Source organism: Trichomycterus rosablanca, chromosome 17 (assembly GCF_030014385.1).
Source record: "Trichomycterus rosablanca isolate fTriRos1 chromosome 17, fTriRos1.hap1, whole genome shotgun sequence".
Classification (NCBI taxonomy): Eukaryota; Metazoa; Chordata; class Actinopteri; order Siluriformes; family Trichomycteridae; genus Trichomycterus; species Trichomycterus rosablanca.
In genome coordinates, this window is record NC_086004.1 from 23167753 (window position 1) to 23191001 (window position 23249).

The following is a 23249-nucleotide window of genomic DNA, read 5'->3' on the forward strand; positions in this document are numbered from 1 at the left end:
TACAGTGGTGGGGATAATCGGAGTACCCATAGGAAACCAACACAGACATTAGGACATTAGGAACCATGTCGCTTTACAGCACCAGCACTATAAACCGTGCCACCTCAAACTCCAGTGTTGGGGGTATGGATAGCCTTTTGAGCATGTAGCAGGTAGAACCACTGAGACATAAACTCTTAAACTTAGACAGTATGCAAAGGGGGCTAGCGTGCTAAACTGCTGCAGATTCTGCCCAGTCTCCTCCTCCGTTTGGTCAGTGGTTTGTCCCTAATTATTTGCACTTGTGTCTACTTTAACAGTAGTTTGTGTATCCACCTTGTGTGCATGCCGGTAAGAAATGGATAGGTTGTTGGTTCAAGTCCCACCACTGCTAGATTGTCACTGTCCCCCCAAGCAAGGTGCTTTGGATTGATTCAGTCACAATCTCTTTTAGACATCTCTAGTTCTAGAACAACTTTAAAAGGTGCTATGTTATGATTCTAGATAGAACTTTTTTGATGCAGTAAATGCTAAATACTGCTCAATATGCTGCTGATTAAAATTCCATTTCCAGTTTATTTTAATATTAGATGCAAGCTCAGACAGCACATCATATGGTCTAAAGATCCAATAAGCAATCACACTGAAGTGCTGCAATCCAGTGCAGTGGAAAGAAAAACAAAGATCAGGGCTTTCCTTTCCATCATTCATCATATGCTAAAAGCCTCAGAGCTGCAAAATAATAGAGCGTGAGAGAAAGAAAGAGATAGGGGTTTCACAGTTACCATGGTGATGGAGGATTACCCATACCATGACTACCACTGTAGTCTGTTCCCTCACAGGGAGAAAAAAAACGTTTCCGACATTAGGGTATAAACAATACCCAGATGTTTCAGATCTTTACATTTAAAATAAGAAACAAATCAATCGAGTAAACACACAAAAAAGTTTCAGTACATTTAGTTGTTTTCATTACTAAATCACCCATACTGTACCTAAGTACTCCTGGTTAATTTGGTTTCCCTTCTTGACCAGACACCATGTGCATCGCATGATACATTAATGTGTACCATGAATGTAAATGACTACAGCATACTGATGGGTGAAATGCAGTTAAGCAGTTATTTAAAAACTCAACTGTCATAGATTATAGTTTTATCATTCCAAATTTGGATGTGTACCGGATTGTACTGTAGGGTACTGTGCACTAAAAAAGGCTATTTTTTCACCTTTAGACAAAAGACCCCAGCTCCATGTACTGTGTACTTACGACCAATTGTAACTAATTAATTGATTATCTTAATTAATACAAACTGACTTGGGAGATCGTTAAACTCAGTTTTTTGAGATCTGTGCAGAATTACTCAAGACTTCATTGTCATAGTTGTTGCTCATAGTAATTGGTATGTATTTTTGACAGCAAATTTGGCCATATTTTTGGAAAACCCACAAGATACGTAAGGGATAATAAGGTTGTCACAGGAGCCGATCATATTGTGACAACCAGTTGTCATTTCTGCGCTATCCCTTTTCTGTTCACTTTCACACGTCACAGGACACATTGTGCCGTGCTAAGCCCCACACCTGCAAGAACTGAAAATGAACCCAAGTTCAGGATATCTGACCTAGAAGCTAGAACAATATTGTGGCTACAATATCACTAAAAAAAAGGGGTGAACGAAATAATTAAAATAAGACCCTTAACCCTCAATTGCTCAAATTGAATTAATTCGCAATTGTTCTAAATACAATTGCGTAAAAGCATCTGCTAAATGCCATGAATGTAAAATTAACATATCGATCATCTGCACCTCCTGGGCCCCTCTGCCAGCCATAACTGGGATGGCAGCTGAAGAAAAATTCTGCAGTTAAAACCTTTGCACATATATAATAAATTAATAAATAAATATACACGTATATATGAGAATTAAATCCTGATGATTACTAGGCATTTAATTTAATGGTTAATTTAATGGTTTCACAGTTACCATGGTGATGGAGGATTACCCATACCATGACTACCACTGTAGTCTGTTCCCTCACAGGGAGAAAAAAAACGTTTCCGACATTAGGGTATAAACAATACCCAGATGTTTCAGATCTTTACATTTAAAATAAGAAACAAATCAATCGAGTAAACACACAAAAAAGTTTCAAAATCATCATTTCATTTAAGAAATAATGATGAAGTGAAAAACATTATCCCACACCAACTGGTATTAAACCTTTCCAGCAATGTGAAGTAGGATAAACAAGCAGTTACCAATGCTGCAAACAAAGAAAAATCCAGAAGTCATAAAAATACATTCATTTAAATGTATCAGTTTGGAAATTGTTACATAGCCAATTGGGTTAAGACCACCCAATTAATGTGACTAAGTTTACACTAATGTGTAAAGTTGCATCTTATCACTTATAATACAAGCAGTTGAAGTGTACGGGCCTTGCTTAAATCCTCATTACTAGTCCAGTACTTTAATTGCTGAACAACCACAGTCTTTTCTTAAATCTATGTTAATTGCTTTGGCAGGACCTTAAACAGACAGTTTATGCGTAAATAAATTGAGTTCTAATGTGGCTGCATGTAAGCAAATCTGCAAAAAGAGTGGGAAATAGTTCTTTCACATTAATGTGATGCAGTTGTTGCTAAAAGTGGCTCAGTTATTACGTTTACAGCCAATATGTAGGTGTGTATATAGGTGCAGATAGCTAGTTTCTTAAATAAAGACAATGTAATGTTTTTTCTTGTCATATATCACATTTTTATGAAGTTCTGAAACCATTGGGATACTTTAAAAATAGATTAAATAATGTGGGGGTAAAGACTTATCACTTCTCTAAATCACTGGTCTATAATCAATGAATGGGTTCAGCCCAGAATACATCTCAGAAATGTTTAGAGAATATAAACCTAGTAGATCTCTTAGATCCATGGACTCAGGTCAGCTAGTTGAGCCCAGAGTCCAAACTAAACATGGTGAAGCAGCATTTAGCTGTTGGGCTGCATATAACTGGAACAGACTGCCAGGAGATATTAGATGTTCCTTAAATGTAGAAATGTTTAAATCCAGGTTAAAAACTTTTATTTTTTCCTGTGTCTATGATTAAGCTCAAAATTTTTGCTATTACCCTCATTTTACCATATTTCTTTTAGTTTTTCATGCTCTTAATAATTCTTTTTATAGAGTAGTGTACATTCTAAATTGTAGGGTATATTTTACTATATTTTCTTTTAGTTTTTATGTTTTAATTGCTTATCTCTCTTGTTTTAATTTCGTATTTTCCAAATTGTAGGGTATATTTTACAATATTTTCTTTAAATTTTTCATGTTCTTAATTTTTTATCTCTCTTGTTTGAATTTCATGCTCTCTTAATTGTAACTAAATGTTTGCAAGAAGTCTTTCTGAGGTTCTAGATCTCAGGAATGTTTTAATGCTTTTAATTCATTTTTTTATTTATGTAAAGCACTTTGAATTGCCACTGTGTATGAAAGGTGCTATACAAATAAACTTGCCTTGCCTTGCCTTCTAAGGTTCAACCCAATTCTCTGGCCATCATGATTTAGCCCTTATCAAAGTCACTCAAGACTTAATGCCTGCCCTTATCTGATGCATTCAGTTTGTGTATTATGAGTAACTACAACAAGCCCAACATTCACTTTATATCCCTGACCATGACTTGCAAGTATCACAAAATAGGTATAGCCATTAAAATGACTAATATAGAACAAACAATAAACCATAATCTGTCTTACTGTATATATGGCATCAAATTCTAAGGTGTCGATTGTGGAAGTGCTTACCTTGTTTATGCACATTGGTTATTATATGATTATTATGATTATGTGCAACTGGTGTAGTTTATTTGCGTTTTGATTTTCAGTGTAAGGATTTCCCTTTTACTTCCCTTTCCATTTTATAAATTTTTTGTATGTATATTTATATTGTGTGAAATTTTTAAATGTGCGTTAGTAAACTTGTCCCAAATGGTTGCCCATTAAACACAAAGTGCACTACATAGGGTGTATAAAATATTATTTACTTATTTCGCACATATAGTGTTTAATCATTTATTTGCATTAACCCCTGGCATGTGTGTTTTCAAACATAAGATCATCACTTTCGTTTACATAGAGCCTCGTCCACAAGATGCCCACAAGATGGCAGTATTGTAATCAATCGCAGGGGTACAAACCTCTTTCGACCCGCAGCTCCTCAACCAAAATAAAAGGAAATGAAACATAGCGCCCCTCTAGTTACACCCTGTATAAAAGAAAATATTGCATGGCGACGCCATAAACATGAAGTCTAGTTTATGACTGTATTTAAAGGTCAGTTTAGATTTTTTTTTGTGATTAATTCAAAACATTAAAGCAAAACATTAATTTTTTCTTCTAAATAATCACATTGTCTGGTGAGAATAAGATCATAATACGTGGCCACCACATAGTCATGGGAATGAAATAAGGCCTAACCACGAGATATACAAAGATGTTATATCCTGGTTTGGGTTAAAACTTAAAGCATTAGCATAAATAAAGACAGGATTACCTATCTAGGACAGTCATATACATGAATGAAAGCAATTACTTTTGCTAACTGTATGTTGCTAACCATTTAGCAAGACAGCCTGCACTGTTTTTGTTTGTAAATTATAAATATTGTGAAGGATTCACAGTATTCTAAGATCATTTACAATATTTAATTCTTACAAAAACAGACTTCATTCATCAGCAAGTTTAGAAACCACCGGTTCCAGGAAACTATAGTGACCCACGTGCACCTTTGCATACATCATCGAAAGCAGATGTTGGTGGTTAGAGGTTGGTTTCATATGACCTTTAAGAGTACACGTATGAACTTGAGTTAGGTAAAATAATTATTGCTGCTTTTCTTTGTTATAAATTAAAATTACATATGACATACAAGAAAACATTATAATGTAATACCATGAAACAAAAAGAAATGAGTAATTACTTAAAAACTTGGAACATCTATGTAAAAGAGCACTTTTACTACTTTTTACTACTTTTAGTAGCAGTGTTCATCTTCAAATGCAGATTAAAAAGAAACATGCAACTTAGTTAAGGATGAAATTTAAATTTTAATTTTGAAATGTTTTATTACCAATTTACTACAGGCTCTGAGACTCCGGCAAACCATAGTCAGGGTAATGTTCTTTCAGTCGTGTCCTTTGTCTCAAGCCTTAGTATTAAGTTATTTCATAATTATATTTAATAGAGCAAAGGTCAGGGCTCTGTGCTGGCCACTGGAGTTCATCCAGACCAAACCAGTCAAACTGTTTTAATGGACTTTTTTTTACACCCATTAGCAATGTTTGAGAATTAAACACAAGACTTAGAAGGGAAAATAGGAGGGATGTCCACATATAGCATTACTAGCAACTACTGAACTAGTGCAATATGTTTTAACCTGGTACATTTATTTTGTAGGAGAATATTAAAAATCAGTGCTCCTTTCTCCTAACATCATTTTTAACCACAGACAAGTGGTTAAAAAAATCTGTCCTATCAACTTACCAACCACCACAAAAGCAGAAGTAAGACTCTTAATTCTAACCAGGAAACTAAAAGACAAGATGAATTCAGATATAAAAGAGACAGTACCACAAATCTGATTTTACATAATTACATCCATCAGTCTGTTTGGATATGTTTATACCAGCTTTGTTTACCTTGGTTGGGGAATATTTGTGCATTCCTTCTTGCAGAATAGTTTGAATTCTGTTGAATTTCATTATAAGTGGCAATGCAGTGCTTTTTTCAAGTCCATCCACTGAATTAGGTTAGGACTCTGACTTGGCCACTAAAGGACATTCACCTTTTGTGTGTGTGTGTGTGTGTGTGTGTGTGTGTGTGTGTGTGTGTGTGTGTGTTTAGTTCGTTGTCGTATTAAAAGGTAAATCTCCTCCCCGTCTTCAGCTTAGGGCTGCATGTCTTCCTTACAAATTTGGCAGCATCCATTTTCCCTTTAATTCTTACCAATTGTCCATTCCTGCCAAAGAGAAACATTGCTATAACATAGTGTTGCCACCACCGTGCTTCATGGTAGGTGTGGTGGTGTGCCACATGGCATTAGAATCTTTCAAGTCTTTCTAAGTTGTCTTTCTTTGCACAACTTTATCACAGAGCACCTTTAAAAGCACCTTTTCCACCATGGTGAATTTACATGTTACAATGCACTACTAACAGTGGAATCCTCAACCCCTTTAGAAGACCTGAGTAGGCACTCAAACCTCAGATTTTTACAGTAGTGATGGGATGCTGGTCTTTAGGGAAATGCAACAGGCTTTATTTAAAACAGAACAAAGATGTGAAACAAGTTTCAGGAGTCAAATCCTAGTTTTAAACCTAAAACCTAGTTTAATAATTAAACTTTTTTTTAAATCAGAATCTGCCCATGACAGTGAATTTTAAAATAAAGTATGATTACTCAGTGTCTAATTTCAGAGTTATCTTCAGTGTGCAGCTGCTCGGGTGTTTGAAAATGGCTTAAAATAAGGTAGATGTTTACTGCAAACCTACTGGCAGCTCATCTCATGTGAGTTATCATAAAAGTCCCCTCCCCAACATGTAGTGTGGTTTGTGGTCATGCACTTTGGATGTCTGTTCTTGTTAAAGAGATGCATTCTGACATGAGTAAACATAGGTTTCAGTTTGAGACAAAGACACAAATGTTACCTTTTGAAGTTTCTAAAGCATTTGCTTCAGTGTGCTGTAGCAGGTAGAGTCATGTGGCAGACTGTCGCTGATATATCAGTTTGAAAGACTCTGAAAGTGATGGAGATTATAGGAGTTTGGTTGCTGTTTTTTGCTTTATTTATTGATAAAGGTATGTGTGTATCTCGATCATTATACTTATTTAGATAATTAGATTAGATAAGTGACTAACTATTACTGGAAACACTTAAACTAATATTGAATCTGAGAGTCTACCTGACATAACTTATTGTAATGATAATGGCCAGATTTTAAATCTAGTTAACTGACATGACAAACTAAACCATTTAACCATGTCTCAAAAACAACATTTATTTTGCTGTTTTAGTGGGAGTTTTGCCACTGCATCACAAAGGTCACTTGGGGTTTTTTATACCTTAAGCAATACTCTAGCCAGTACCAAAATCAAAAGTATGTTTTTGTTAGTTGTTTTCCATGATGTCTTATTTTCCAACATGCTATACTGTTTCAAATATAAAATAATGACATGATATTTGAATAAAATTGACAAACTGCCATTTTACTAACTTACTTTATCTGCATAAATGATCAGATATTTGCACTTGCTGACAGTTTTAGACCTTGGAATGCAAAAATGTCTAAAATTATTTTTAATTAATTTTGTCTCTCCCTCAGACAAATGCAATCATTTATGTGTAAATGCCTGATAGCACTGCTGAGATTTGAACCTGGATCTCAAAGGTGGTGGGCAAATGTATTAGACAACAGTACCACCTGAGCACCTAGTTTCTTTAGACCATAATAAAATGGGATACAGCTTATGACAGTGGGCACCCAGTGGGTAGGGCTGTGGGCTATCAACCGATATATGACAAAGGCATTCAATTCAATCAATTAAATTTAAGTATCTATATTAATTGGGCTTTTCATAAAGCAGTAAATAAAGTAAAGCTACATTCTTGATCTTGATGTCATTGCAGGAGCAACATGCAGTGTCTCGAGTCCTGAATGTTATAAGAAAAGTACTCAACCTGATGAGGATTTTATATGTGAATGGGTGGATCAAGACAATTCTAAGGATGTAAATTATACTCTTTTTATGCAGTAAGTAAATCATTTTTATATTTCTTTGAACAGCATTTGACAGAAACAAAACAAGAATATTAAGAATACACATTTAGATTACTAAAAGATGCATTTTAAAAACTGTTAGCACAGTTACCTTTTATTATTTGCAATATTTAAAAATCATTCTACCTAAAATTGCTTTTCCAAACTCTATGTAAAAGAACACATGTTTGTGCTGTTAATTAAGGCTCAGACCTCCCATAGTAAGACACTAAAGGTTGCCAGATGCAAAATTTGGCTGCCTCTTTTTGTCACTGAACTGGAAATTGTGTAAACATTACATAATTGAGCATATATACTAAAACATGCACATGCATTATAAAGTTTCTATGTCTATGTTTCATGCTTCTCCTGCTCCCATTCCTAACATTAGGTATGAACATCATTACTTTATTATGTAATGCATTAGCAAATGGATTATTTAGAACAGTGGTTCTCAATCTTTTTAGACCGAGTACCACCCATTATCAAACCAAAACTTCCAAGTACCACCTATGTTTCTCATCACAGAACCACATATGGCACAAATTAATTAGGTGTGTGTGTGTGTTTATATATACAGTACAGGCCAAAAGTTTGGACACACCTTCTCTTCAATGTTTTTTCTTGATTATTTTTATTTTCTACATTGTAGATTAATACTGAAGACATCCAAACTATGAAGAATTATGTAGTGAACCAAAAAGTGTTAAACAAACCAGAATATGTTTTATATTTTACCAACTCTACCTCTGCACAACCCAACTGATGGTCTCAAACACATTAAAAAAGCAACAAATTCCAAAAATTCACTCTAGACAAGGCGCAAACATTCATTGAAAACCATTCCAGGTGGAAACCTAATAAAGCTGGTTGAGAAAATTTCAAAGAGTGTGCAAATCTGTCATTAAAGCAAAAGATGGCTACTTTGAAGAATCTAAAATATAAAACATATTCTGGTTTGTTTAACACTTTTTTGTTTACTACATAATTCCATATGTGTTCCTTCATAGTTTGGACGTCTTTAGTATTAATCTACAATGTAGAAAATTTAAAAAAAATTAAGAAAAACCACAGGAATGAGAAGGTGTGTCCAAACTTTTGGCCTGTACTGTATATATATTTATATATATATATATATATATATATATATATATATATATATATATATGTGTGTGTGTGTGTGTGTGTGTGTGTGTGTGATGGGAATTATGGCTTCTCGACGGGAGCCGGATCTTTTGGCTCGGTTCCTTTCAAAGAGCCGTTCAAAGAGTGACTCATCGCGCTACTAGGTCAACTATAAGACACGCCCTATATTAACATCAAATTTGAATTTGCATTAAATGTAGGCCTAATTCAAACATCACTTAAATTAGAAAGCTTAATTTCAAAACTACAGGGAAGAGACAGACTGTGGTTGCATTTCATTAAGTTTCAGAAAAATCCTCTCTTGTATAGAGATGTGACTGTGTTTGTTTCTGCTTTAAAACATAAGCACAATGAAATAATCAGATTTGACAGAATTAAACAAGTTTATAGTTTATTTCTCAATTATTTGTCATTATACTACCAGCTCTGTGTGTGTGTGTGTGTGTGTGCGTGCTCGTGTGTGTTTCGCTCTCCGCGATACTGAAAGTGTTTCGGATTTGAATATCGACAATAAACAGCTTTTATTACAACTTACGATCAATTTCCTTTACTGATGGAAGCTGAATGGGTGGATTACAGCCAATAAGAACTGTGCAGAAATAAATGACTCGGCTCCTTTCGTTCATTTCAAAGATCCGTTCAATAGAATCGGATCGTTCGTGAGCGACCCATCAGTTAGCGCTGAGCATGTGAGTGAGTGCGCGTGTTTAGCGGAGCAGCCTTGTGATGTCAGGAACGAGATCAGTGAGATTCAAACGCAGATCTGCTCTGACAAAAGCAAGAGAGCTACTGATAACTTTACTGATAACTTTACTGATAACTTTACTGATAACTTTACTGATAACTTTACTGATAACTTTACTGATAACTTTTTATTTATAATGATTTATACTGATTTATTTATTTATAATTATTAAATTATTTATTTTTTCGGTGCATGTAATTACTTTTCCGAGATTATCTGGCGTACCACCTCGTGCTGCTTCACGTACCACAGTTTGAGAACCACTGATTTAGAATATATGTGATATAATCTGACTTCTATATAGGGCGATTCAATTTACCATTGCAAACTTTTAAACCATATCCAAAAACAAGATCTACCTGAGCTTTAAAACACAAAATAATTAAATTGAACTTTATACAGTGCCATTTACAGCATTTATTGAAAAACCTTACTCGGTGAAAGTTTATTCAACTATAATATTATTTATCATGTTAGCAGTTGCAGAAATCACTGGCCCTCTAGATTCCTTGAAAATCCCTGTAATAATAAGAAACAGTTGGGCTTTTTTTCCAAATTAATAAATTATTATTTTAATAATATAATCATTAAACATATAAACATTACATTAAATGTTTCTTTTAATATGTCACTTTTTCAACTTTAAAAATACATTAAATACATTTATGTCAGTGTTTTTGTTTGCCAACACAATGTCTGTCATTTGCCTTTGTTATGTATTAAAGCAATTCTTTCTAACATTGGATGTTCGTAAATGATACTTTTTTAGGAACACGGACAGGATTTGTTCCTCATACAATAGTAATTTCTATGCTAAAGGAAAACGGTTGCAATTACCTTTGGAAGATCTACGCATAACATGTCTGCTGGATATTTGGGTGCAAAAGCGAGTAGGCCAAATGACCTGCAACTCTGAAAACACCTCTGTGGTCCTTAGTAATTCCGGTAAGAGTTTCAACCGAGAAATAAATGTCATTCATTTACTATGTGTTAAACTAACACACGTTTACAGTTGATTTTGATGATGTAGTTTTAGATTAATTAGAGTGACCTGTGATTGTACAGTATGTTAACTTATATGGCTGGTTAATTGTAAATAATTCTATGGAAAATTATAGCTGACGCTAGGTGGCTTAAGATGACATTAGCTATTTTAATTGGGTAATTGGGCAAGTCTGTGTAAAATCATGTCAAACTACAACAATAGTGACAAAAATCCACAGCCACAGCAGATTGTTTGTCTTCATATTTGAATTGGCACCTTTTGTACGCTGGCTACCCCTCCTGGTGCAACACTCAGTGTCTCCTCAGTGGTTAGAATCACGTTATGCCATGTGCCTTCTGTATTTGTGAGCTTAGCTCGTGAATATCAGCAACGTGGCTCCTACCATTACACCCCATAAGCTTACAAAAATAAGTAATTTAGATAATAAATATAAAATAAAATAAAAATATTATAATAATAAAATATTATCAGAATAATAAAATTTTTCATTGACAAAGTTCTCTGAACCTACATTTGTTCTATTATTCTACCAAATATTAGATGATGTAATTAAACTGAAATTACATTAAATTACATTGTTAAAATTAAATTACAGTATTCAATAATTAACGTAAATAACATTTATTACTTTTTTTAAAAACATGGATGCTATTCAAAGAATAATCTAATGTTTCTCATAATCAAATATTTATCATGTTTATGTTTTCTGTTGTGTTTTTCCTCACCTCAATGATTAGTCATTTCCCTCTGTTCATTCATCTCACACTGTTTTGGTCAGTTATTCAAAATGTACAGTACTGTATCACTTCAGTATATAATAGAATTGTGTTTGAAATATTATGTTTTATCGACAATTGTAGATAAAAATAAATATAATGATAAATGTAAAGGAATTTATATTATATAAATATATACACAAAATGTATACATCTCAGTCAAATAATAATGGTTTAAATTCACCTGTGTTTTCAGTCAAATATAATCCACCTATTGTAATAACAGTGAGAAATGCTGGAAATCTCACATTAAGCTGGGCCAGACCGAACGATAACAAGGGTGCTATTCATAAGATCAGATGGAAGAAGATTAATGGTTCATGGCAAAATGTAAGCCATTTCTATCTTTCTGTTTCTGGAAGTGTTGTAATTTGTTAATCTGATATATCATTTAATTACAGGAAATCTTTGCGACTTATGACAGAGTAAATAAAGGTAGGTTTGTCTACTTTTTAATCAAAGTTTAAATTCTAATAAACAGCTGCCACTGTTTATTAAAGCTGAGTATAAAGAAGCACAGATTCAGGTCCCCTCTAGAAAGGACCTCGATATGTTTGTTGGATGTTGGATGGGAAGGGTAATTGACACTCCAAATTATCCCCAAGATGTTTGGTGTGGTTGAGGTCACAAGCTCTTTTTTTCACTTGCTTGTCTGTTTATGTGTTTATGGGCCTTGCCTTGTGCACAGGGACACAGGGGCTGTTGCCAAAGTAAAGATATAGTTAGATATGTAACAGTTGGCTTCCATAGTGCCACTTTTAGATGTTGGTGAAAACCAAAATGGTCTAGGCTTCTTTTAATCTGTGTCAGTTATTACTTTGCAGTTCAGCATAATAAAGCCTTTGTGTAAGTAAGGTCCATAATGTATTGAGTTAGAAGTTTAATGTGGAAAAACCTTAAATTAAAAATCTTTGGGATAAATGATCCACATCAGATTTTTAAAGTCACCAATACTCTTATGTCAAACAAAAGTTTATCCCTGCATCATGATCCAAAATCTAGTGAAAGAAATGCAAAAAAAAAGTGAAGGGTGTTTCAGCAGCTAATCAGAGACTATGATGGGTGATGCATGTCCACAAACTTTTTTTTTTAATATAAATACATTTCATACATTATAGATAACTTAGAGACATACACAATGCAGCTAGAGAAGGATGCAGCGTACCAGGTCCAAGTTCGGCGGAAGGAAAAACAAAGCCTTCTGTGGAGTGACTGGAGTCAGATGCATGACATTCCCATTGGTGAGTCTTGCCATGTCTTTTTTATTTTAATGCTGGCACTACACTTGAAATAAAATAAGTTTGTGGGTTAGGTGAAACATCAATCCTTTTAATATTAAAGATTCAGTTTTTTTTAAGTCAATTTACAAATCACTGTTTTCTATTATTGTTAGCATTTCTTATGCTTTACCAGCAATTTTGAAATTGAGGTTTCTACACAATATGCTTGCAATACTTCTGATTCAGTAAGAAATTAAAGCATTAGTAAAATACTTTAGTAAAAAACCTAGAAAGTGATTTTATTGAATATGTCCTAGTACGAAAATCAGAACTTTTAGCATCAGTAATTTTGTATCATATTATTTTTATATGGCAATAGACAAAAACCTTTACTGAAAGCATTTTTAACACCCAGGACACACTGTGGTACCCTAACCAGATAATTAGATACACAATGCTTCCTTTTCTGGTGTGTATATAGTGCAGTAATACGACTGAGCTGTAATCTGGTGAAGCATTTTAGTAATCATTGCATTACAGCAGTGTAAGAGAGAACAGATGAAAGCATGACTCACATTCTTAGCATTTCAAATGTGTCTGTCGGGTTTTGTTTCACGAGTGAAATGGCCAGTCCTGGTAAATTATTCATTTGTGCTTTTTAAATGTTTCTCTGTTCAATTTAAGTCCTGCTTTTCATCGCAGGGTCAGTGCAAAAATATTTCACTCTAGTGTGTCCATGAATTAAACATCATGATTTTAAATTACAGATAAAATATAGGATTTAAATTAAACGTATTGTTCTTTAAATACAATACTAACCTACCAACCTAACCTTAAACCATTGATTTTAATTTCATAATATCACTTGGGTCAAATTATTAGACACAGTATAAGCGTTGATGAATACTTCTTTAGCCAGGCTTAAATAAACATTTAAACATGACAACTGATTACACCATTGATAGTGCACTAGTCTGACGTACTATTTAGTACAGTCATCTGTGGTTTAGGATGCAGCCAAAACTGTGGATTTTGTGGTTTGATGGTGAATATGGTAGAATCTTGACTACAGTGGTTACAACTCCATGTTATGTTTTCCCTGCAATCAGATTATCATAAGATGCAAAGCATTTGGCAAGGGAGTCTGCCATGTTTTATTCGTAAGCATTAAATATTTTGGTGGAGTAAAGGGCTTTTGAAGTTCTGGTTGTTACATGATTGGCAATATGAATGTAATGAAGCCAGCTGGGTTTTGTGTTTTTTAAATGCTGTTGATGCATTTGTTTAGATTCTGGCGATATTTTGACCTTAACTGCAGGGTGGCATGGTGGCGCACTGTTGCCTCACAGCAAGAAGGTCCTGGGTTTGGTTCTTTCTGTGAGGAGTTTGCATGTTCTCCCCAAGTCTGCGTGGGTTTACTCTGGGTGCTCCGGTTTCCTCCCACAGTCCAAAGACATGCAAGTGAGGTGAATTGGAGACACTGAATTGCCCTGTAGGTCAATGGGTGAGTGTTCCAAGTGTTCCAAGGCACTTTAATCTGTTTAGCAACTGTAAAACACTGTAACTGTCTGTTTTGCAGAAATTAAACCACTTGATGTCAAGTGGAGAGAAGAAAAGCTTTATGCAGGAAGACGGAAAATCATACTTTATTGGGATGTAAGTTTCCTACGTGAGCAATGGGAATATACAAAACATACAAAATACATATTTCTTACAAATATAGTTGGCTAAGTTTTGAAATTCAAAAATGTACATTAGGATTAAACCTTTGTTTAGTTTATGTACTGTCAGCACATATATTCACTGTAAATTTACATTAGAGTCATTAGATTCTGCACCTTGTTTAACTACTAAAGACGTTGCCCTTGGCTGGGAGGATTTTACACAGTAAGTAACATTAACGCTAATGAACAAAGAGCTTTCAATCAAACAATACAATATAAAACCTACAGGGCTAAACAAAACAGCTTACAATTGATTTGATCATTATAAAGTGGAAAGCGGATAGGTGTGTCACGCAAGATTTAACAACATGCTCACTGAGAGCAAGATAAAAGCGAAGCCACCAATGACTGACCTAAAAACAGCATAAACCACAGTTCCACGCTGTACAAAAATAAGCGTCACTGCAAACATCTTCATTTTTAAACCCCAAGCACAGGTCCCTTACACAAAAAGCACTGAATTTGCACACAAGCATTTTGACAGATCAGAACAATGGGCAGAAGGAACAAAAATACATCTTTTAGCATACTTAACTCTTAACTCATAAGAGAAAATCGTTTTAATGTATAAAAGTATCATAGCCACTTACATTATTCATTTATGCTGTTAAACTATTTCCCTCTTATGTTTTTAAAGGTATAGGTACAATGTCAAAAAGCAAAAGTGTAAAAAGTGGTTGAATCTTGCTGTATGTTAATAAACATGTATTTCTTTTTAGAAACCACCTCGTGAAGCTTCTTTTGGAGGTCTTACATACAAACTGACTCTACATCTACCTTGCCAAAACAAAACTGCAACCACTAACATTACGTCTTTTGAAATGTTTGTGACTTATTCTGGTGCCAGGGTGTCATTTGTTGCAACCAACAATGTGGGGAGCGTATCCTCTAAGCAGATCACCATTCCTCCTGTTAAACATTTACAGTGTAAGTGTGGGTTTGGATTTGTTTATGTGCAAAACATGAGATTGACAAACATTCCTCAATTCTTATTTCTCAACTGATATCTGTTTGTGTCTATTACAGACTGTCCCACAGATACACTACAAGAAATCCAACCCAAAAAACAATACTGCTTAGAGTGGTATGAGCTTAGAGATGGTAAGACTCGACCAAAAAAAGTAAACATGTTAAAGTTCACTAGGCTTGGGAGGATTAAAAAAGGTAAGTAGGTTAAAATGTCAACTAAAACTTAACAGAAAATATATATATATTTCATTTGATACACTATATAGCCAAAAGTATGTGGACACCCCTCCTAAATATCAAGTGTAGGCATTTTAGCCAGACCTTTTGTTAAAAAGTATATAAAAGTAATATAATAGCCCAGGTGGCGCAGCGGGATATTCCTCTAGCACACCAGCGCCGAGATTCTGAACTCCTCGGTTCGAAACTTGGCATTGCCACTGGTCGGCTGGGCGCCATCTAGAGGGCATGATTGGCTGTGCCTCTCAGGAGAGATGACCGGAATATGTGGGCAGGGTCTTCAAACACTTTGTAGGGACCCTGATTGGCGGATAGAGGCGCCTGTGCCGAGTGCATGGGTGGAAAAGGGTTCCGTTAAGGGCTGCGCACGGGTCGGAGGAGGCGTGAGCAGCAATAAATGCAAAAAAATAAGACAGCCCATGGTTTTGGAATGCATTTATTATTTATTACTTAAAGATGCGTAGTGTTTTGCATTAATCATGGATCGGCACTCTGTCCAAGGTGTTCCTGACTTGCGCCCAAACCAGGTCTGCCATGACCCTGATCAGGAGTTATTTAATGAAAGATAAAATTAAGACCAATGTATTTTTGCTCAGTAGACTTTTTGCACTTTGGAGAGATTTGTGTGTGTTCTTATTTCAAAAATAGATTTGTGTTTTAATTTCAGCCATAAACAAACTTGCACATAATAATTCAGAAATAGAAAAATTCGTGCGGCATTACTATTTTCTTCACACTGGGAAAGATCAACATCGAGCCACAGAAATCATGTGTCAATTTTATTCTACTGAAGGCAGTAAGTTATCCAATATTTAGTGCTGCAAATTGATTTTAAGAGAAAATATTGCAGTTAAAAGCATTGTTTGTTTGTTTTTTCCAGAACCTGCTAAAAGTCCACAAAATGTGACAATTTCAGATATTAAACAGGATTCAGCTACGCTGTCATGGAAATCTATTCCTGTGCAGGACCAGCATGGCTTCCTAAAGGACTATGTTATATGGATCTCAAGAAAAGGTCAAACAGATACAAGTGTGTGGACATTTTCGCTTTAATGTGACACAAGAGGATATTTGTTTCAACAAGTTACTGCAACAAGAGTTTTTATATACATTATGGCTTTGATTTCCTGCAAAAACACCTCCAAAACATTTTTGGCTAAATAGATTCTGTAATGTATAATCAGTTGGACTTCATACAGTTGTAACAGGGTGGGTCATGTCTTGCCAAAGACACACCACATAAAGCCCTTGCACCTGTGAGGTCGTAATATCTGAACCCAATATGCAGGATGTTTAACCAAGGCAGAACAATACTGTGGCTAAAGAGCCAGAAATGAAAAGGAGAAAACTACTAACAAAATACAGGTGGCCAAAAAACAGAAACTGAAAGCAAAAGTAAACAATGAGAAAGAAACTCTGTATTGAGGGGTGGCTAAAACTAAAAGGAATAGAGCAGTCAATCCACTCAACTGACTCAAATGGCATGGCAGGTGGGCATGATTCTGTAACCCACACCCCCTGCCATACAGCACCAAGTTTTAAAGAGACCTGAGTTGGAGCTTCACCTATATTCACAGTCTGTGAGAATTTGGCATATACAGTACTCCCTGTGACCATGTTGGCTATTTCCAGGTGGTCTGGTTTCTTTAGACTTTACACTGGGCACTCGCTTTGCTAGATGTGCAAACATGCCATCCAATTAAAAAATAAATGTATTAATTAAAAATGACAATATTATGTAGATAAGCAAATTTTAATATACTCTTTAAATATAGTTATATAATATAATTTTTAATATATCTCTGTTGTTTTTCAGCTTATCAAGTACCAGCAAATCAAACTAGTTTCCCTCTTAAAAATCTTGAGGCAAACATTTCTTACACAGTTTATATGGCTGGGAAAACTAAAATCGGAGCAGGACCTAAAATCAACGTGACCTTCACAACCATCTCTTCTGCTGACAATGGTGAAGTGTTTTTTGAATTATTACAAACTTACATACTATTTAATGTCATGATTGTCAACATTCACAGTGGCAGTAGAAAATCATCATACCCAATCAAATTTAAGCATTCCCAGGACCACAAAGACTTCATGGAAGAAACTTGGCACAATCTTAAACCAACCGTCTCTGCCTTTATAGCAGTGGCATGACAAAAGCCAAGGTTAGGTAAAAGGTATATGACAGCTTGCTTAGAGTTTGCTAATGGCAACATGAGGAAAAGATTCTCTGGTGTGAGGAGATGAGAAGTGGTCTCTTTGAGCTTTAACAGCAAGCACCATGTCTGGTCAATACTGATACAATTGCTACAGTGAAATATGGTGGTGGCAGCATTGTGCTATGGGGAGGGGGGGGGGGGGGGTTCTCAGCTGCAGGGACAGGGAAACTGGTAAGATATAAAAACAAAGGATAAATGCAGCAAATACAGTATTATCATTACAGAAAACCTCCCCCGCAGCACACACACACTTAGAGTGGGGTGACAGTTTATGTTTAAACATGAACAGTGAGCTGAGGTGAGGCTTCCAGGCAAGTCTCTGAATGTTCTTGAGTGACCCACTCAAAGCTAAGATTTAAACCTATTCAACATCTGTGGAGAGATCTGAAGCAGCTGGCAATCCAATCTGATGAAGCATTAGAGGATCTGCCGTGAAGAATGGGATAAACTGCCTTAAGTCTGCAAAGTTTTTAGGGATGTATCCAGATTTGCAGCTTTAACTGCTGCCAAAAAGCTTTGACAAAATATTAAATAATTGGTTTGAATACTTTTGTGAATAAGCAATTTTGTTGAGTTTTCATAAACTCTAAAAACAGGTTTTTACTTTGCTGATATCTATGAATAGATGGAGAGAGATGTGTAAATATGGGAAATATATTAATCTAAAATTGAAACCACACCACAATATGCTGTGCAAAAAGCCAATGGGTGTGTGTAAATCCCCTGTGTGTGTATATACAGTAGCAATCATATTATGTAACTGAATAGCATATACGACCTACACTGTTAACCACACTAATAAACTCCTGGCAACCGCACACACTTACACAAATCCATAAAGTGGTCTCAGTTGTTGTGGTGAAGGGGGGAGATCCCTTCAAACACACTAGTGATAGAATAATATATGTTCGTATATGTGTCTGAGCAGTTCTTTACCTCTGAGGGGTCCACAAAAAATCTTTACAACAGAAAAGAAAAAAATACTTTGACATTTCCAGCCTGTCATTTATTTTAATAATGCAGTAAAACAGCTAAAGAAATATTTACATTTGAGCCACCTGCAACTAAACCAAATTCTCCCAATTTATTTTATTATAAAAAATATATATTTTATAAAGTTTGGGATGACTTAAAATTTGGTAGTAAATTTTGCTTTTTAGTAAAATTAGTAATATTATTTTTTATTTAGTAAAAATATTTGTATTTTATTTATATATGTATTTTAAGGCTACATGATTAAAACGGATACATTTGTGGTAAATGTTTTGGCCACAATAGCAATTTAAATGTGTTTTCCAAAATGTAATGTTCAAGAAATGTGCTGTGGCTTTTCCATACTGTACTGACAATGGGTAATGTTATAATGCATGAAAATACACTGATCAGCCATAACATTAAAACCACCTCCTTGTTTCTACACTCACTGTCTATTTTATCAGCTCCATTTACCATATAGGAGCACTTTGTAGTTCTACAATTACTGACTGTAGTCGGTCTATTTCTCTGCATGCTTTGTTAGCCCCCTTTTATGCTGTTCTTCACCACAGAGCAGGTATTATTTGGGTGGTGGAAGATTCTCAGCACTGCAGTGACACTGACATGGTGGTGGTGTGTTAGTGTGTGTTGTGCTGGTATGAGTGGATCAGACACAGCAGCACTGCTGCAGTTTTTAAATACCGTGTCCACTTACTGTCCACTCTATTAGACACTCCTACCTAGTTGGTCCACCTTGTAGATGTAAAGTCAGAGACAATCGCTCATCTATTGCTGCTGTTTGAGTTGGTCATCTTCTAGATCTTCATCAGTGGTCACAGGACGCTGCCCACGGGGCGCTGTTGGCTGGATATTTTTGGTTGGTGGACTATTCTCAGTCCAGCAGGGACAGTGAAGTATTTAAAAACTCCATCAGCGCTGCTGTGTCTTATCCACTCATACCAGCACAACACACACTAACACAACACCACCATGTCAGTGTCACTGCAGTGCTGAGAATGATCCACCACCCAAATAATACCTACTCTGTGGTGGTCCTGACTATTAAAGAACAGCATGAAAAGGGGCTAACAAAGCATGCAGAGTAATAAATGGACTACAGTCAGTAATTGTAGAGCTACAAAGTGCTTCTATGTGGTAAGTGGAGCTGATAAAATGGACAGTGAGTGTAAAAACAAGGAGGTGGTTTTAATGTTATGGTTGATCTGTGTATGTTTTAATGTTTCCTTTATCCTTCAACTGCCAAACCCACATGCTAAAGTATAACTTCATACACTAACTGCATGTGTAAAATATTTGAGCTCTTTCTGTATAAGATGCAGGTATTGACAATATTTATTCTTTCTCTCTCAGGATTACTAAACAAGATCATTACAAGTCTGTGTGGATGTTTACTTTTACTTTCAATTGTATTCTCCATTGCTATTAGAAGGTAAGATCATCACATATCCTGTATTAGAGTTGAGTTTCCACAGGTGTAGAGAGGAGCTAATGCTAAAATTGCACTGCATCATTATGGAGCTCTGAGTGTTATGCGGGGCACATGTAGGGCAGGGTTTTATTTGCATAATATCCACTATAGGCAAGCAGTATTTAGTCCTGACCCAGTGTCTGGCAGTGCGAGTTACTCATAATGTCTGTACTTTCAGCTTCATTCTTTCTGACAAATAAAGTACAACATTATTATTATTATTCATTTCTTTATTTTGACTTATTATTCTGATCAGGGTGGGCCATGTGCCACCTTGATTACAAGGTATAAACCCTAAACAGAGCACCAATCCATCACAGGGCAACACCTACTTACCCTTTCACTCACTTACCTAAACCATGGAGCAGTCAGTGTACTTATTTGAGAACAGAAAGTGTGGGGTAACCAAACATACTTGGAGACAACCTACATGGACCCAGACAGAACATAAAACACGTAATAACACTTACCAGGAGGTGGATCTCTGCATCAGTGTTTGTTTTTGTTAGTTTTGTTTTTTGTGTTAGGTTAAAGGTAAGTGCTTGGTTCAACTGGGCAGTTGCTTAAACAAACTTTTGTCCTGAAAAAATCTTGCAACCTTAAAAGTACATGTTGGTGATATTTGAATAACCTACCAAGAACATGAATGGAGTTCTCCCTCATATATATAAAACTTAGATTGCACTCAGGAACTTTATTCAGTTTTCTCCAGTAGCTTGTCTCAGTTTTGTTAACTATGTAAAGAATATTAATTATTAGTTTTTTTAATTATTTATATTAAGTGTTAAAAATGTATTTTAATTATCTGATATGTCTTCTAGGCTACGGAATAAGCTGTTGCCAGCTATCCCAAGTCCAGTGATCACTACAACAGCTATTCATCTAGATGCCCAGGTTAGAATCTCTAATCGTTTCATTCTAATTATTTTTGAAAGTATTGCTGCATTTTTCAATTGGTTAGTTAGAACCACTGACAAAAGCAAAAACCTTTGTGTTCTCTATATTGACGACAGCAAGGCATGACCTAGAAAAGGATTTCCCCAATGTGGTTAAGTCATAAAAAAAAAAAAAAAAGTCCTATAACATCAGCAAAGTTCACTTCTAAAGGACATGGCAGTCTGGGGATTTTATTAACTTTGGCAGCTGTTGACTGTGATTGAATGATTGGAACACATTTTCCATAAAAACATTCATGAATTGAATTTTTTTTATGCATTTATTGTGGTTCTTTTTAAAATATATGACTAATAGACCTGCTGGGTAAAATCATTCAACAGAAAGTTAAAGTGGTGTAGAAAGTCAAAATATAATAATATAATTTAACATTGTGACAGGGTCAATAATTATGATTGACTACAGCTGGTGACTTTTCTGTGCCCATGTAAAAACCCTGGATAAGAACATGTCTGCCACAAATAAAAAGTTTATGGCCAAGCAAGTTTTATGTCGTGATGGGCTTAGAGTCTGGCAAATAAAAAAAAAAAGCCTTTGCTCTATAATCAGCCCCGGGAAGCTCAGCTAAAGATTGATGCTCATTACAAAGACAAAGTTAAAGCACAAGCAGGGTCTTCTTTCTGTTTGTGTTTTACAACTGTTCAGTCTCAGAATAAGAACTGTTGCAAAATTTATTAAAATCCCAAGCCTGCCATGACATAAGTGTCCCTTACGATTGTATAAAATCTTTTGACCTAAACTATAAGCAAGTAAGTGTATTCTCGAACTAACTGATTTATTTTTATAGAATATGAAATCCGTGACTGAGGAAGTGCATGATGTCATTCTTCTGCGCCACACTGATCAGCCTAAACAAAAACAGCACACTTTACTACAAGACTGTGAGAGCAGTGTTAATGACCACGAGGAGGATGAAATAGCTGAAACTCTTTTTACTTCTTTAATCATTCGTAATTCCTATCCGAACCCTAATTATAAAGGACAAACCATCACATTTTCTGAGCTTTTGGAGGTAGCAGATAAAAGTGAAGAGGAAACATGTGAGGTCAGCACACCCTTATACAAAAATGGCCTGTTTTTTGACAGTAGAGGGTCAGAAAGTGAAGAAACATCTGTGCAATTATAAAATGTGGTTAGTAATAAACACTGCTGGAGCACTACAGTCTAAAACCTCTGGTAAAACTATCACTGTGATTATAACTCTAAAACAACAACACTTCTTTTGCTCTGCTGAACAGTTAATCTCAAAAAGAAATCAACCACCTTCATTATATTTGGTGTAAGATGGTGCAGTCTTTTTTACTTAGTAATTTTTAATTTTCATGTAGTGTTTTTAATTTTGTATATATGATGTAAATGCTATTTTGTAACAGTGTGACATGTAATATTCAATATACACTTATAAGCCAAAACAGTTTGACCACCCTCCCTCCGAAATGCAAATACTAACTCCTATTTCATAACAAAAGTGCATGTCATGGTCAGTGATGTATTAAAAAGTTGGGCTAATTAAAGTTACATATTGTTTACGTGTTAAATGCAGCAGATATGTGCAGGTGTAAAGACCTGAGTGACTTTGATAAGGCCTAATTCCTATGGCCAACTGGGGTGAAGTTTCTCTAAAATAGCAAGTAATGCTATTTTCACTGGACTGTATTGAGCATGTTTGCGGCAGATCTGGACATGCTATGAAGGAACGTTGCCTAGTCTGGTAAATCCTATTATCTCCTAGATCATGTGGACCACCGGGTGTATGTGTGTGTCATTTGCACCAGGATTTGCACCAGGATGCACCAGGATGCACTGTAGGACTGTTCACCTCACATCACGTAGAAGTTGAAGGACTTGTGGGTAATTTTCTGATACCAGATACCACAGGATCTTTAGAGGTCTTGAGAAGTCCTAATCAGGTCATAATGTTTTGGCTCATCAGTGTAAATGAAAGTGTGGTTGGAACAACTAAACGAATACTCTCTAATTCTCTCATTTATTTGCTAAA

At 35.3% G+C, this 23249-nt stretch overlaps 1 protein-coding gene across 1 annotated transcript; it reads left to right on the forward strand.

Moving 5' to 3' along the window:
• Positions 1–65: 65 nt before the first annotated feature.
• On the forward strand, positions 66–22438 carry il12rb1 (interleukin 12 receptor subunit beta 1). The gene is made up of 15 exons (XM_063013427.1): positions 66–123; positions 7661–7784; positions 10451–10626; positions 11660–11793; positions 11865–11898; positions 12582–12704; positions 14263–14339; positions 15127–15334; positions 15434–15508; positions 16281–16409; positions 16494–16643; positions 17430–17579; positions 20179–20257; positions 21118–21190; positions 22038–22438. The coding sequence occupies exons 1-15, from the start codon at positions 66–68 to the stop codon at positions 22374–22376; spliced, it is 1929 nt and encodes a 642-aa protein (XP_062869497.1). The 3' UTR covers positions 22377–22438.
• The last annotated feature ends 811 nt before the right edge of the window (positions 22439–23249 follow it).

Coding starts and splice junctions, on each gene's coding strand:
- il12rb1 (XM_063013427.1), top strand. CDS start 66: ATGTCGCTTTACAGCACCAGCACTATAAACCGTGCCACCTCAAACTCC. Junction 11,794..11,864: donor TTAATGGTTCATGGCAAAAT/GTAAGCCATTTC, acceptor ATTTAATTACAG/GAAATCTTTGCGACTTATGA. Junction 15,335..15,433: donor TCCTGTTAAACATTTACAGT/GTAAGTGTGGGT, acceptor TGTCTATTACAG/ACTGTCCCACAGATACACTA.